General features: G+C 50.3%; 1 protein-coding gene across 8 annotated transcripts in view; it reads right to left on the reverse strand.

Annotated features, from left to right (window-relative positions):
* Positions 1-16,382, reverse strand: part of LTBP1 (latent transforming growth factor beta binding protein 1) — a 357,682-nt gene extending 341,300 nt beyond the window's left edge. For 3 of the 8 annotated variants that reach the window (XM_037066595.1, XM_037066596.1, XM_037066592.1), the window contains exons 1-2: positions 15,297-16,380; positions 14,181-14,251 (exon numbers count right to left, since the gene is read on the reverse strand). In XM_037066595.1, the coding sequence (XP_036922490.1) occupies positions 14,181-14,251; positions 15,297-15,787 (562 nt within the window). In that variant the 5' untranslated portion in view covers positions 15,788-16,380. Of the gene's footprint in view, positions 1-14,180; positions 14,252-15,296 lie in introns of all 8 variants that reach the window. The other 5 variants (XM_037066593.1, XM_037066590.1, XM_037066591.1 and 2 more) reach the window with 4 other exon arrangements.
* Positions 16,383-16,450: the final 68 nt, after the last annotated feature.

Below are 16,450 nucleotides of genomic sequence, written 5' to 3' on the forward strand. Positions count from 1 at the left end.
AAGGATTAAAAAATATTTTAAGGGTATTTAAGAAACCTATAGAAAAGCATCCAAAGTCATGGAAATGTGGTTAAAGACCCAGATGTCAGTCTTCATGTAAACAATGTAAGCGAATAGCAAAGAAGAATATGGCTACAGCTCGGCAGTGCCTGGGGACACTCACTCCATGTGTTTCTAAGTGAAATTTTCAAAATAGAAATCCATTAGAACTTGAGAGAAAGGTTTCTGAAACTGAAATCACACTAACATACACACACACAGACACACACACGCATATATATATAAATATTCCATAGCCTTCACTTCATCCCCATATACACAGCCATCACAGTACTGGAACCTGAACATTCAGCGTGTGCTCTAGCAGTACTATATAGTCCAGTGCCGCGGAATGCCCAGAGACCAGGATAACACGGTAGATGGGACAGTCTGGGAGCTAAATGGCCAGAGCAGTCTGTCATCTGCACACGGGGGAAGCGGGTGCGAACACCATAAGCTTTGGATCAATAAGGCAGCTCCCAAATGGTCAAATGCAGGATTTACACTTGGTTTTTACTATTTACTACTCATCCTTGGAAATCCACAGTAGCTAACACTTAACCTGCTGCTAGATTAGTGTGTGTGTTTTGTTGTTGTTGTTCTTTTAAACAAGGGTTCCCACATTTTCATTTTGCACTGAGCCTTGCAAATGATGTAACCAATTTGGTCCTGGTATGACCATTCAAATGCCTAGATCCAACAAAGCCTGAAGCCAGCATAAATCTCAGGCCTCCCAGCTACCTGGCAATAAGCAGCCTCTTTCTCTTTGGCCAGTCTGTGTATCTTTCACTCACAATCAAAGGGTCCTGCCTAACACAGCCTCGGGGTCCACCCCTTCTGCCCCCACACCTTACAAACTCTACTCCACTTGCCCTGGTGGCCTCTGAATTACCTGCCCTGCAGTCAATCCATCTCCTCATCCTAAAACCCCTGGCTGATCCTCTGCCAGCTGCTGAGTCTGAATTTCTCTCGTACATACAAACAATTCGAATTCCATCATCTGGCTTCCCAAGACTCAACTAATTGATCTAACCTAACAAGGTGAGAAAGACATGAAAGATTCCTTCATACATTCATTTTTAAAAAACACTTATTGCGTACATACCACATACTAGGCATGGGAGGGATCAAAGGAACCTTTTTGTGACTGCCACCAATAGTAGAAACCACCCTTAGAAATCCTCAAATTAGCTACGTCCTTCCTTCAGAAACACACGCACTGTCCACTCCACAGAGCAAGGTCTTATGTGCCTTCTTGGGCCACAGGATAATGCCTTCTCTACAGCAGACACTTCATGAAAAGTTAGTGACTTGAAATGATATATACACAGAGATAACTCAGCAATAAAAATGGTAGTAATGCCCTGACGGGTATAGCTCAGTGGATTGAGCGCAGGCCTGCAAACTAAGGGATCACGGCTCAATTCCCAGTCAGGGCACATGCCTGGGTTGCAGGCCAGTTCCCAGCAGGGGACACACACAAGACAACCATACATTGATATTTCTCTCCCTCTCTTCTTCCCTTCCCCTCTAAAGATAAATGAATAAAATCTTAAAAAATGGTAGTGATTTTTTTGTTTTAAGTGTTTGCCCACACAGACTGAAGGAAAACTGAAGTTTTTTAAAGCAATTCCTCAAATGTATTCTCTATAAAATTTGAGCACCAATGCTCAAATTTGGATGCTTCAACAAAAGTAACATGCAACACTTTAGAAATCGCTACATACACACTTACATTGGGAAGAAAGGATACAATATTTACTTTTAACAAGGTAAAAAATAGTAACAATAGCCAATGACTTAAAAATCTTTCTGCTTGGAGAGGAACAGGAATTTCTGAAAGACCTACTATTTCTTCAATACTCAGGTAAAGTTTCTTTGCATTAATTTATTTTGCAGAAAGAAAAAAAAGATACATACTGGGGAAAGTAGTCTATTTCACAGGATAAGCAAACCAACTCCTTCTTCAGCTCTTTCTACCACGGCTCCTAGTCTCAGATCAAGCCATTCTTTTCCTAAATAATCAGTGTGTCATTGCTGAAATTCTTGGCTGGGCCGTTTCCAAACGTCTGATGCATTTCTCCAGTGATTTCCAGGATGGCGTCAGCAGGACCTCAAAGAACGCCTGGGCAGCGCAGCCCCATCCTGCCGTCTGAACTTCCTCACCGTCGCATGAGAAAGCTTCGCTGCTGCCTAGGCTGAGGGCATGCTCTGGGCAAGAACTTGCTCTTCACTTCACTTTTAAACTAGTTTGGAAACGCGCAATGGAACCTGCCTCCACAGCAAAATGTCACACTCACTGCTGTTACGTTGATTAATTTTGCAATACCGCCCTCATCCTTCCTTGCCTCTGACATCTTTCATTTTGGTGACCGACTCTAAGCTCGGGGTCCTCTGCTTCAGTGCGGAGAGGTCAGCTGGGTGCTTGAGAAAACGAGGGTCACAGGGCACCTGGGAGTTTCACTGTGGCGGGGCGGGGCCCCACCGCCTGCATTTGTCCCACATCCCACGGGGGTTGTGATGCACGGGAGGTCCAAGCCGATGGCGGGATAAACGCCGCTTTAAAGAATATGGAGGAGTGTCGTCCACTCAGGAGCGTGGTCTGAGCATCGCCCACGTGAAAGACCAGAAAAAGACCAGGAAGGCCCAAAGGTACAAAACTCACACTCACTGGGCGGCAGAACGGCTTCTCTGCCCCGCCCCACCCCCCACCCTCGGGGTAAGCGTTCAAAAGGGACCCTGCAGTGAATGGCGCAATGCACCCCCCCCCAGATTCCCATCTGAGGAGACAGAGAACCGCCCCGTTCCGGCAGGAGGGGAGAGAATGCATGGGCTCCCAGTCCCCAGGGCTCAGAGCCCAAGGGGGACAATTTCTCTGAACCCCGACTCATGAACAGGGAGCAGGAGGGTGTTGAAGAAGAGAAGGAGAGGGACTGGGGTGCCGCGCAGCTTCTCAAACTCTGCATGGGCACCGCCCGGTGGGCTCGTTCCAGCAGTGCCGCCCCCCGCCAGATTCCGACGCAGGAGGTCTGAGGTGAGGCCCGGGGATCTGCATCCCGACAAGGCCCCAGGTGCTGCTGTCGCCCTGGGTCTGGGGACCACACTTGGAGAACCACGAGGTCTGCGAAATGCCATTAGAGCAGGCTGCATATATAGCGGACAAAATGAGGTAGTTTGAACACTCAAAATTGAGCATTAAAAACCTGTTCCATGGGGAAGTTTGCTACTTATTCACTCTCTCATAACAAAAGGAACTGGTTAATAACATAATCTCGGTATCCACTGATTTAAATGAATTTCAGCTGCTTTTCCCCTGAGAAACAAAAATGGTTTGTAATGCTTATTAATCAAGAAACCTTACTGAGGGCCTATTGTATGCACAGAACGGCTGTGGCGGCCAACTTCCTAATGAATAAAACGTAAAACAAAAACAGGGCCCCTGCCTCTAATTCACTTATTGTCTGTATGAGTTCACCCCCAAGTACTGAGGTACTCTGTAGCACCTATCACTGCAAGAAAGAAAGAATCACAGCCCCCTCAAGAAAGGGTTCCCATCTTTGCCTGCCCTCTATGTTCAGAATAAAACCAACTGCAGTGGGGGCGGGGGGGGGGGAGGATTAAAGTGGGGATTTAAGCACTTTTGCTCATTTTCAACCCAACTTCCAGAAGGTGCCCCGAGAAACCATAAACCATCGGTCAGAAGGACGAAGGATTTAAAGGCCCAACGCAGGCGACCTGTGATCCTCACAGCCCCTCTGAAACAGTGGGGGTGTTCCACTGTTCCAGACAAGAAACGGGCCTACAGGTTGTAGAGATCCTTCACGACACAGCCAGAAACACTTTGTTGGCAATGTCACCTTATGTTTGCGTGGCTCTTTGGGAGGCTTCTTCATAAGTCACATTTTGTTTAGTGTTTCCCACACAGACAGGAACAGACTCGCCCGGAGAGGGTGGGTGACAGCCCAGGTCACCCACAGAGGCTGCCCAGGCCTCCACCTGGGACTCGCCCCACCCCCATGGGTACCTTAGATGCGGGGGGGGGGGGAGCGGACAAAACCCCCTGACAGCATTCAAATATGCTCCCAAAATTGTGCACCCTCACTTTAACACGTCCTAACTGCTCACTGTGACTTTTCCGTGGTGACCACAGGGGGACTGTCATCTTCAGGTTTAAAGGATTAAGCATTTTATTGTGTCTTTGGTACCATGTCAGGATCCCCAATAACTTGCCTTTTAACACAGCTGGGACCAGCAACTGTTCCTCTTCCAACCCTGAGCTTTCAACCTAAGTCTGGCCTTGGGACTCCGGTGACGGTGTCCCGTTCGGTAGAGTGCCACAGCGGCATGGGGGCGGTGGCAGGAGTGGGGGGGGGGGTGGAGCTCCACTCCGAATGGGGCTGGTCCGGGTCAGGGCACCACGCAGGCGGCCGGGCTACGGCAGTAATTTGTTGCCCTCTTGAGTACTTTACTGTTCTAGATGCAGTTTTCCCATCCATAAAAACAGCAATAAAGGTGATTGAGTGAATTTTCAATTTAAAACATTCTTTTCCCAGGCCTCCAAAGAAGTGCTGAAAAATGCCAATTCCTTAATAATACATCCACTCACATTTCTAAGTCCCCTTTATTATGTTACTTACGGCCTTATATCACCCTTGAGACCAGACTAGGGATCCAACACCATCTCCCTGATCCCCTGTTACTCTGGCCCTCACTGTGGTCCAATAACACTTCTGGGTCCAGACCAGGCCTGCGCCTGCCTCAGGGCCTCGGTGCCGGTATTCCCTGACCCTTTCTTATCACAGACAGAGACCTTTCCTGACTACACCCCCCTCCCCCAGCCCCCATCACCCTCTCAGCCTATCACCTGCTCCACTTTCTTCACCGCGCCTAACACCTCTGGGTGCTTGTGCCTAGTACACAGGGGCTTGGTCCAAGTGCAACAGATAAATCCACCCATCCATTCACTCGCTCATTCCACAGAAGTCTGCGTGCACTTGCTAGACTCTGCAGATCCAGGGAGAGCTGTGAGTGTGCCCTGTCCTCACAGAGCTCACACCAAATACACAGATGACTGCGACGCAGTGTGAACCATACTGGGACAGAGAAGGGGCTTCGGATGCCGGATATGCACAAGAATAACTCGGATGAGGTTGGGTTACGAATGGTACTCTCCCATGCACTTTATTTAGGTTTTAAAAGGTCTCAGAAGAATTAATTACTTGGGCTGCTTAAACCTTCACAGTGAAAGGCAGAGAGAAAAGTCCCCCACTTCTGAAGCAAATAAATCACCAAGGTGAGGCAGTATGCCTTAGCTGATTTAAGTGGCTTTTACAATGAAACTTATTTTGAGGATGCTAATTATGAACTATCCACTTGATTTGGTGTTATACTGAAAGATATGTGGGCGATAGGCTGGGATTCTACTTTTAACTTATCATAGCAATAATAAAATGAAAGTTCTCGTGAGATTAAACATGAGATTGAAATCGTTTGGTAATCCTGTAAGAAAAATAGACACTTTTAAGTATATAAAGACAAAGTACCCTTATTGCATTTTCCAAATCTTATGACCCTATTTTCCTCCAGTGGCTTTTCACTGGTGATGGCCTCTCTCCTCCACGAAGATGCTCCCTTAACGTATCCCAAAGACACCTCTGAAGGCTCTCCTCCAGCCACTGTGGCCCCACCCCTGAATAACTGATGTCATTCATTCAGCAAAGCTGACCACACCAACTTCAGATAGACACACCTGCCTCCCATTTGCCTTCCCATCCCTCCACCAGACTCAGCTTTCCTCTGGTCCAACAAAACCGAAGGCACGTATTCACAAACCAGCCCATCTATCTCCTAATTTACGACACACGACATTTCACAAACTGTTTACTTACACCCGTGCCAACAACATTACTCAAATGTGGTGGAGTGGAAAAGCCACAGGGAACGGGACGGTTGGCCAAGAGCAGTATTTAGGTATCTAAAATTACAGGAAAAAAGTATCACACAACCTTCATTTTCCGGAGTCCCAAATCTCTATCAGATGATGTTGAGCAGAAAGATGCTGAAGCTGGCAGGAAGAAAGGAAAAAGCTGTCTCCCAGGCTGGGCCACGCCAGGGCAGTCAGTCTGCAGAGCGGAGGCAGGAGGGGACAGACGAAGGTGGCGGGTGCCCTCGCCGGGCTTTCAGAATAAGCAGTGTCTGTCTGGCAAGGGTCACCCCACAGAGAAAAGAGGGGAAAGAAAAACCAAACGCGGAAATGACTGCCAAAAGGTGAGGTACACAAAGGAAGTGGAATTCTTTATGTAGGATTCAGAGGACGGTATTTGCAGCACAACAAAATCGAAAGTGCTCATGCAGTTCAATTTCAGTCAATTCAGTTCACGTTTGGACCATGGCACGGGAGCCTGGGTACTTAAAACGACACAAAGAAAACCTTGCTCCCCGGGGAACACACACTGATGGGGAGACAGCTGCCTCCCCTAACTGGTCCCAGCACACATGGAGTTAAGGAAGAGTAAAATCAGTGCTGGGGAGATGGCTTTCACCAGGGCATCTGAGAAATTCAAAGGGGTGTGTGTAGAAGTCTGGGGCACCCAAGAGGGGGCGAGCTTGAGCCAAATGGGAGCTCCAGAGAGCTCAAAGACCCTTGGGGCAGGGGTCCTAACCTCTAAGCACCTCTCACATACGACTTCATGCGGTGCTCTGACGAGCCTTGGAATGACAGTACCGACCATCACCATCCCTGTGCTGTAAATGGGGTAACCAACCAAACCCTGCCCCAGGACCCCCAGTCCGACGGGCTGTGCCTCCCAGAAATGTTCAATCCTTGGCAATAAGCAAGGCGAATGAATAGGTACCTGGGTCCTGTGCAGATAAATACAGCTGCGATGTGCTTTTCCCTAAGGACCAAAACAACCAACTTGTGTCATACCAACCAATTGTGTACTATTTTCTCTCCACTGACAAGACAGGAAACTTCATTAGTAAAGAACGCCTTTAGAGCAAGGTAAGACCCCAGGCTCTTCCTTATCTGTAAAGCGCTGTGCTTAATTACACCATCTGGCAGCTGGTACAAACGGGACCCTGTTGGATATATTATTTTCTGGCTTTGTGTGTTTAAATAGTTTCACAGTAAAAATAGAATCGTTGGTGGAAAAAAAAACAGTCGATGTGTTCCAAAGTGTTTGAACCTTTTTAAAAACCATCTTATCTAACCACCTACATATCATTAACAATTTCAAAACCTTCCAACTCTTGTAAAAATAAATATATGTATCAAACACTCAACTAACTAAAGAAAAAAAAACTGGATGAAATAACCCTATATGCTGCAATCTTTGGATGAACTATCCAAAATTGAGCTAAAATAGTATTTAGAGACACTCTCCCCCCCGCCCCACCTTAAGAAGTTTCTCAATTGTTGGGCTTGGCCCTTGAATTCCCAAACAAAAGGTTATAAGTATTGCCTGGGAGAGGGTTCCTTCGGCATCACTGTTTCTCAAAATGTGGACCACCTCCATCAGCGCCACCTGGGGTGCTCGAGAAAACCCCAGAGACTCAGACTCCATAAAGCACTGTACCAAGCCCCCACCCCCCTGTGGCCAGCTGCGCACTCATGTTGAAGAGCCTCCTGTCTCGAGTCTCTTAACTCAGGCCAAGTGAAAACGGCCGGGGTCGTAACCAAAATCACAAGTAGCCAATTCCTTCCCGGAGCAGCCGGGAGGTCCCACGTTTGGAAAGAAGCCAAGTTAGATCCCCAGTCACAGCCTGTGTGGGAAGGGCCCACCGAGCCTCTGCCCAACCATCCCAGGGTTGTTGCTAGGGAACCCCCAAGTACCCCAGGAATGACCCACCTCCAAGCAGCCCACCTCTCAAGTCCACCCACACAGTATTTATGGGTTTGTGTCATGAGTTCAATTGTGCCTCCCCCCTAAAGAAAGATATGTTGGAGTCCTGACCCCCACGCCCCCGCAAGTGCCTTAGTAGGTGACCTTATTTGAACCTTAGCTGGACAGAGCATCTTTACAGAGGTAATCCAGTTTAAATGAGGTCATTAGAATGAGCCCTAATTCAATACAACTGGTATCCTTATAAAAAGGGGAAATTTGGACCCAAAGATAGACACAGACAGGGGGAAGATGATGTAAAGAGACACAGATGATGTCCCCGCGACAAGCCAAGAAGGCATGCCTGGAGCAGATCCTTCCCTCACTGCCCTCAAAGGAACCAACCCTGTCCACACCCTGATGTTGGACTTCTAGCCTCCAGAAGCCTGAGACCATCGATGTCTGCTGTCCCCAGCCACCCAGGTCAAGGCACTTTGTCATGACAGCCCTAGCAAACTGATACAGCTTGGGAAAGCACCCAGGGCATTGAGGCAGTGAGAGCCAGTCCAACAGGGCTGTGGGGAGGGAGAGCCAGAAAGACCAAGACCTCAAACGTCACAGCACCGGACGTCCAGGCAGCCAAGGGCTGTGGCAAGGACAGTGAACCAAGAGCCGAAAGATCTGGGGCCGGGTCTGAGCACTGCCCCCTGTTTGTAAAGGGGACAGCGATAAATCACACCCTGCCTCTCCACCCCTCCCCTGCCTGCCCCTCCCAGAGGGTGACACTGTGACGGCGAAGAAGAAGAAAACACTCTCCCCTGCTTCTGGAAAGCCCAGCACAAGGGCCCCTCACCCCACAGGCAGCTCCCAGCCTATGCTGTCACCCTGGTCGGTGTTTAAAGTGCGGTGACACAGCCCGAGCGTTCCAGTCACCCTGTTCATTGCTAGGAAGGACTTGGAAGCAAAATCTTCATTTTAGGAAAGTTCTGTTTGCGCTCCCAAATGTGTTTGGGTATGTTTGGAATATCCAAGACAACAAATAGCAGGGTCAGAAACAGCAACCTCCTGGGTTGCCTTGCCTTGCAACAAGTCAGGCTTCCTAGGGCCCAGGGTGCGCTGGGCAGAGAAACACTTCCGTGAGCAGGCCAGGCAGGAGCGGGCGGGCATGGTACTCCGGCTGGCCCAGGGGCGAGTACTACCGCAACACAGAATTTATGGATCCTAAATGTTTGTTTTAACTAGGGCTGAGAATACATATTTGACCCAGTGTGAACTTGACCTCTGGGCCCCTCACTTCGCCAAGCTGTCTGTGCAGCAGGACCAGATTTTCCAGCCTGGCCTCCCCTTCCGCTCCTACCCCCAGCTCCCAGCTCCCAGCTCCCAGCTCCCAGCTCCCAGCTCTGGGGCCGGGGCGGCCCTCCCAGCAGCTGCCATGGTAAACCTTGCTGCAGATCTACTGGCAGGGCAGCTGTCAATGGCCCGAGCAGGCACACGAAGAATGTGTAATCACTCTGGGCCTGACTCCCGAGCTCAGCCCGCACAACGTTCAGCCAAAAGGGACAGGGGAGACAGCCTTGGTCACCCGGAACTCCGACCACTTTGCACCCTCCTAGACGATGCCATCAACGGCAGCATCTCCAAGCACCAAGGGTCTACAAAACTCTGTCCCCTCTGTATATAATTAAGGAACACTTCTTAAGTTTGGGGTTTCTTTTTCCAAAGCTGCATGGGCTGAATGCCAATGGAAAAGCAATGGAATATCGATTTTTCTGTTTCATGCTAAGGAGAGAACAACTCATTTGCTGTGCCGTGAGTTAAGTGAGTAAAAACAGACCCTGTCCTCCCTACAGCTGGCTGCGTTTCTCCTCTATTCATAACTTGTGGCACATGGTAAAAGCTAAACAGATATTCCTTAAATAAATGAAAGAACCATCCATGCGTTTATGCAGGGCCTGCAATGCGCCAGGCCCTCCGCCATCTTTTCCCTTCGGTCCACCTCACCCTGCCAACCCAGCCTCACCCTAGTCCCTCCTGTGTTCTTCTGTGGTGTCAGTTCCTAAGTCCAGGCTCCCCTTTAAAGCCAGTGACAATGTCTCTCTGGCCTGCATTTACCCTGAAAGGGGGACAAAAAATTTGAAAGAACCCCTAAGTGGCAGGTTCAGTTTAGACAGCAAGAAAAAAAACGCAAAAATGGGGAGAGGCAAAGACATGAATGCCCCACCTGAAAGACAAAGTTTCTAAGTTGCAAAGCCCTCCTATTAATGTTAACTCTTTGCAAGAGGAAAAATGTGACAGTCTCTCTTTTGCCCCAAACTGATATCATTACGAGCAGCCGCTCCATATTAATAACCGTAACGGCACATCTCCTGCTGTAATTTCAACTTCTAGAGTTCCTTACACAAAGGGCGTCTGGAAAAGCCACATTAACATGCTGCCGGCATCCCTACGGAGAGGCTGGGCCACGAGAGCCCCCAGGACCACTCTGTGGATGCACGCACCCATTGTCCGCCGGCTGGGGCTGCTGCCGGCTGGTTTCCCATCTCTCTGATCTGCACCTTAAGGTTCACTAAACCCTCAGTCTTCGGAAGCATTTAGCCATGGCCTATTGAGACTCCGTTTCAATCAACTAAAAACAATCCAGGCTGCCTCGAAGGGGCACCCCCTTTTCGTCACTGGCTTTAGCCAAATGCAACAAAAGGAACGCATCCAACCTCTTCCGCAGAAACACTTTTTGCATCACTTGGACATGACCTATGTAACCTGAAATTCTTCAACCAAAGCCTTTCAACTATCTTGAAAACGTAATGACACTTAGGAGGCACCCTGGCGATGCATTCGAATGTGCATACACATTTTATGACTGCTGTATTAAGGAGGAACTTCACGTGGACGTGCCGTTGCTGTCGGGGGTTTTGTGTGTGTCTGTGTGTTTTTCAGCGTAATAAACCATGCCCAAGTGCAATTGTTCAATCTCAGCACAACGAGGAAGTGAGAGAGGAAGGAGGGGACTGGTAATTGGTTTCTTTTGCAATCTCAGCGTCCCTGGGATTCACTGAAGTGGCCACAGTCACCAAAACTGGCGTCAGGATTTTTTCCGTCCGATTTGTGGATACTTCAGGAGTATCTTCTCCTAGACAGCAATCTTTTACACAAGGAGAACTAGAGACACACAAATAGTCAAATATTTAGTCTCTCTGAAGGTTCTTTCAAAATAAATCATTCAGGAGTACAAAATAACCCCAAAGTACTGTATTTCTTTCTTGGGAATTAAAGCCAGAACAGAAGGGGCATGACTTTTTCATTTATTCTTTTTTTCATCTTTATTGAGGTATAATTGACAAGGCCATTGCATAGGCCATTGCATAGGCCATTGTTTTTGATGTGTTGTGGACTAATCGCCACACAAGCCAATTAACATACCCATCCCCTCACACAGGTCCCCAAATCCCCTCTGAGGATTTGGGGACCTAAAAATGTTCTAGAAGATCCAGAGATGCTCTAGAAGGGGAGCATTCAGATCCTGAAGAATCACCCGTGGCTTCCTGCTTCTCCAGGTGAGAGAGAGGACAGGGCATGCGTGAGCCCAGGTTCAGCTGGGTGTGCCCTCGGAGAAGTGAGGGTTGACCAGTTACTGCAGGGTTGGTTCCAGAGGAAGTTGCTCTACTGACTCAGTCTCACAAAACTAAGTTGTTTGTGGTGAGGGCACTGGACGTTCTCCCCGCTGAGCAAATGTCAAGTGTCCAACACAGCGCTGTTAACTACAGTCATGCTGCTGCACATCGGGCTCCAGAACTTCCTCCTCTTCCCATTAACCTGTCCCCCGAACCCTAAACCACGGCAGGAAGAAGACCATGGCAAGGACGGGTGCTGGGGAAACATGTACAAGGAAAGAAGAAAACCAAGTAGCCGACAAGTGAGACAGGGTTTACTTGGCTTGTTCCAATAATAAACTCTGAGAATCCTTCTGGTTTCATCAAGGCTTTCACGCCTATTCTCTTTCACACTGCTCCCTGCAATAATCCTACAGTGGGCAAAAGCGCAGTCATTCCAGGACGGGAAAACGGGTTCAAGAGGTCCAGTGAGTTTCCCAAGACCACACAGCGAGTAAAGGGTTGAGGAACTGAATTCAGTCTTCTGAACCAAGAGTTTTTCCTGGTATCACGCTGCTCAGCCATGGACCCAGGTTTCCAGCATCAGCAGTAATCCAAGCTGTCCTATCTGAAGAGAGAAGGCTCCTTTATCTCACTGGCTATGCTTGACACGCACAAAGCAAGTCCTCCATGGAAACAGATCTATCTAGTGGATACATCACTCTGGATTGAGCACTGACCTACCCCAGCATTGCTTTTAAAGACAATTATTCCTGAAAGGACTTGTGGGTTAGGCGTCCAGTATTTGGGCCTGAATTGATGTGTCAGCTTTGGCAGCAAGGCTGATCTTTTGAAGATGGAAAACCATCGAAAGGAAAGTGATGTTGCTACTGCTTAGATCCTTGCGCTGCCCAAGGGCTGCCTGCGACCTTCTAGCACCTGGGAAGGTGACTTGAACCAAAAGCCAGAAGCATTTGTGACACGTTTTGTGAGACTGAGTCAGTAGAGCAACTTCCTCTGGAACCAACCCTGCAGTAACTGGTCAACCCTCGCTTCTCCGAGGGCACACCCAGCTGAACCTGGGCTCACGCATGCCCTGTCCTCTCTCTCACCTGGAGAAGCAGGAAGCCACGGGTGATTCTTCAGGATCTGAATGCTCTCTTTCTAGAGCATCTCTGGATCTTCTAGAACATTTTTAGGTCCCCAAATCCTCAGAGAATCCGAAAATGGGGGACTACTCTCTTCAGAAAGGGCGCCTGATTGCATCATTTGGCCAAGTGAGCTCCTTAAAGTCTTAATGCATTCTCTCCAACGGGCATCAGGGAGCACCCACCCACCGTCTCTAAGCCCTGCTCTGTGCCGTTCGTAATCTTCACACGGCAACATCCCATCGAAACGGGGCTGCCACAGATGGGCCGCCTCTTCGACGCAGGGAGACCACATCACGTCAGGTTCTGAGCAGGAGTTACCGAAGGGAGAAGGGGGTGTGTAAGTGGACCCAAGCTATTGTAAATTCAGGAAGGGACTGGTGCACTACTGCCGAGTGCCATCTAAGAAGTGGAAAATTATGACAACCTCACATGCCTGCCACCCTGACCATTTCTGATCAAGTGGTTGGAGTTCAATAATCAAGAGGCTGGTAGGGAGCTCACACCCACCATTACTCCTTGATCACAGATCGTAACCCATCTGGACGCTCCTGTTTACAAAAGTAAGGCCACTCTGCAGAGCCCTTCTGGTACTTTCAGGGACTGATGGCATTTCTCAACAAACAAGTTCACCAGAATGACTGTACTAGAATTTTTTTTTAACTCATCCAGCAGTATTTTAAAATCCAAACTATACATAAGACAAACCGCTACATTTGACTTATTATGCCGAATGCTGATGAGCAGCTAGAATTTTGGATGATTCCAGGCCATTGTGGTCACGGCTCAAGCTCTCTGAGGAGAACCCCTAAGAACAGCCAACTTTTCCTGAGTGGACACGAAATTTCTTGATTACCAATTAGCACCAGGCAGAAGCCACTTGTCAAAAGGAAGCTCAAAATATGTTTTAACTCATACCATACCTTCACCGTGCATAGGGGAGATACTTTCAGATCTACACAGATCATTGCTTCCTTCATCTAAAACAGCACGGAGCATGTGTATTAACTACAGGAAACCCCACTTCTCACTTCTGAGATCAGCAGAGTGGCTACCTCCTAGATAACAGGCCCTGAGGATTCTGGCTGCCGTCTTCAGAAAGCTTTAAAAACTACCAATGTTTTGTTCCAAAATAGGGCCTCCTGCTTCCCACTGGCCCCTCCATCATCTTAGGGAAGGGTTTTCCGTTGCTGACGTCCATGTTTCAATTAATTGCATTGGTTCTGCCATACGGCACATGCTTCGGTGGGATTTTTTGGCCTTACTCTTGATTCACAGGTGTGACCTAGTGATTCATACTTGAACCTAGTGATTCAACAGGTTAACACCCAAGTTGAGGGCAGAGGAATCTTGGGTACACAGTTCCGTACAACGATTTGCTGCTGGCACTGACACCGTCACCCTGGCACAGACCTCCCCACGTGGTCATGAAGCTGCAGATACTGGGGTGGATTGCACTTCGGGCACCACCTTATCCGGTGCAGCATTAGCCCCTTCCACGTGACCCCTGTTGGCTAGCCCCAGGTGGACAGCCCCACTTTGCCTACCGGGCAGGGCCACTGTGAACGTGGACAACTTACGTTTGGTGCACCTCTGGGAGCCGGGGGCCTTACTCCAGCCGGGGCAGCACTGCCCTCCACACACATTGACCCTGAAACGAAGCAACACTCCTGAGTCCAGCAGTTCTCCCACCCAGAGAGCCCAAGCTTCCAGGGGGCTCCTGCAAGCCCAGCCTCCAGCCTCCATATTCCTCTGGCTTCCACAGAGTCCTAACAGGTGCCCAGGATGCCCAACCCAAAGAGGCCTGGGTAGAAGAAGGGTAAGGGCCAGGTATCAGAAAAGGGGGGAAGACCCAAAAAGCCTGCAAACCTAGAGCTCTACGGAAGGAGAGAATGAGGTCCAAATAAGTGGTTTCCTTAACCCCCAAAGTAGAGCCAATATATTTTGTATATTATCAGCACCCGCATTCTAAACGTCATCTGAGTTTTAGAGAAAAGAGCCCAAGCAGGAAGAGGTGAGATCACAATGCCTAGAACCACCCTCGAAGAAAAACACCAACTAACCAAAACTAATTACCCCCCACCCTCCCAATCTGTGATTAATGGCTAGGGCTCAGGAAAGACATTTAAGGACCCCCAATAACAGAAACTTTCCAACCAAAAATTCCGTGGGTGCTAAGACATGCCGCCCCTGGACAGCAGACCCCACAGGTGCAAAAAAGCTCAAACACGGACTTTCTAGAATGTTGAAATGTTCTAGGCCACGCAGGGCAGGAGCCAAAACGTTTTTTTCATTAGCTAGAAAAAAAAATTAAAACTGTGTTGCAAAGAGAAATTTAATTGATGCTGAGGGATTAAGTTGTAGTGACTTCATGTTTACGCCCAACTTCTAAGAGTAGCTGGGTTCCCGCACAGGAGGTTACGCCCCAGGCAGAAATGCCTTTTGTGTTTATCCGCAGCTCAGTAACAATGCACTCGTGGTTTATCCTGGGTAAAAAAGTTCCTCGGCTTCCTCGCACTCTGCTCTTCCGCGCTCAAAGGCCAGCAGAGATCGTGAGGGAGAAGGAAGCTGACCCACCCGCGCACGCCGCCCGCCCGCTGTCCCAGGGCGGTTCCAAGTGGCTAAGACCCCCGGTCCGGCACGGGCAGCGCGCACGAGGAGGGAGGGAGGGAGGGAGGGAGGGGGTGTGGGCTTACCCCTGCAGCTGCTGCTTCTGGTGAACCTGCAGCCTCGAGACCCCACTGCTCTGAGTCTCCTGCGACACTTTGGATCGCACGGCTTGCCTGCCTTGTTTGGAGAACTGGACAGCCGCCGGGTGACCGCCGGGCTTGGGGTGGAGCTGCCCGCTGGAGCCCCCGGGACGCGCCGGCTCAGGCTGCGGTGGTGGTGGTGGCCGGAGCCCCTGCAGGGCCGAGCCTCCAGGCTGGCTGGTGCGCCGAGTCCGCTCCGACGGCACCCCTGGGGAGGCACGGCTGGGGGGCCCGGCGGCCACTGAGCTGCGACTGTACCTGGCGTTGAGCGCGACGTTGAAGGTCCGTGGGCGCGGGGGCCCGCCCAGGGGCAAGGCTCCCGCTGCCAGGCCGGGGCCCGGGCGCACCACGTACGTGATCCTCCGTACCCGGCCCTGAGCGGACGCGAGCAGCCCTGCCCAGAGCAGGAGCCCCCACCTGAGCCAGGACCCCGCCATCTCGGCCCGAGCCGGCGCTCCGGACCCCCGCCCCCAGCCGTGCGGCTCGCCCCGGTGCGGCAGCCTGCACGCGCTCAGGCTCCCTGAGATCTGCCGAGAGCCCGGGAAAGGCGGGGAAGAGGCAAACTCGGTTACAGGAGAGGAAGTTCTGCGGGCGGCTAAGCAGCCCCAGACCCCAGCCGAAAGCGGCAGAGAGAAGGGGGCGGGGTGGGGAGAGGAGAGCCCGCGAGGGGAGGGGCGAGGGCAGCGGGCTGTGAAAGGTGAGGGTCCGCTGGCGGAGTCCCCGAGCGGGGGGCGCCACTCCTGGGATTCGGCAGGAGTGGGCGAGGGCGGGCGTGAGCGCGCGGACGCTCGGAGGCAGCCCCGGCTGCAAAGTCTTTAAAAAGTTTCTCTCGCGGTGGAACACAGTGTCAGATCTGAACAGCCAATCTCCGGCAGACGTGACGTCAGGCTACAAATCCTAATTGGGGAAAGCGTGCGATGAGCCAGAGAACGCGCCGCCACTCTCCACATCCACACAGACTGTTACTTCATGGTTGGCCAGGCTGGGGTCCCCATCCCGTGTCCTGGGAAAGGACAAAGGACTCCGCTGAGTCACTGAGCGGAGTCACCTTGCCTTCTGGACGCCCCACAGAGTTTGTTTGATGATGTTTGGAAGGCATT

This window comes from Sturnira hondurensis, unplaced genomic scaffold (assembly GCF_014824575.4).
Source record: "Sturnira hondurensis isolate 20B ecotype Veracruz unplaced genomic scaffold, ASM1482457v3 Scaffold0016663, whole genome shotgun sequence".
NCBI lineage: Eukaryota > Metazoa > Chordata > Mammalia > Chiroptera > Phyllostomidae > Sturnira > Sturnira hondurensis.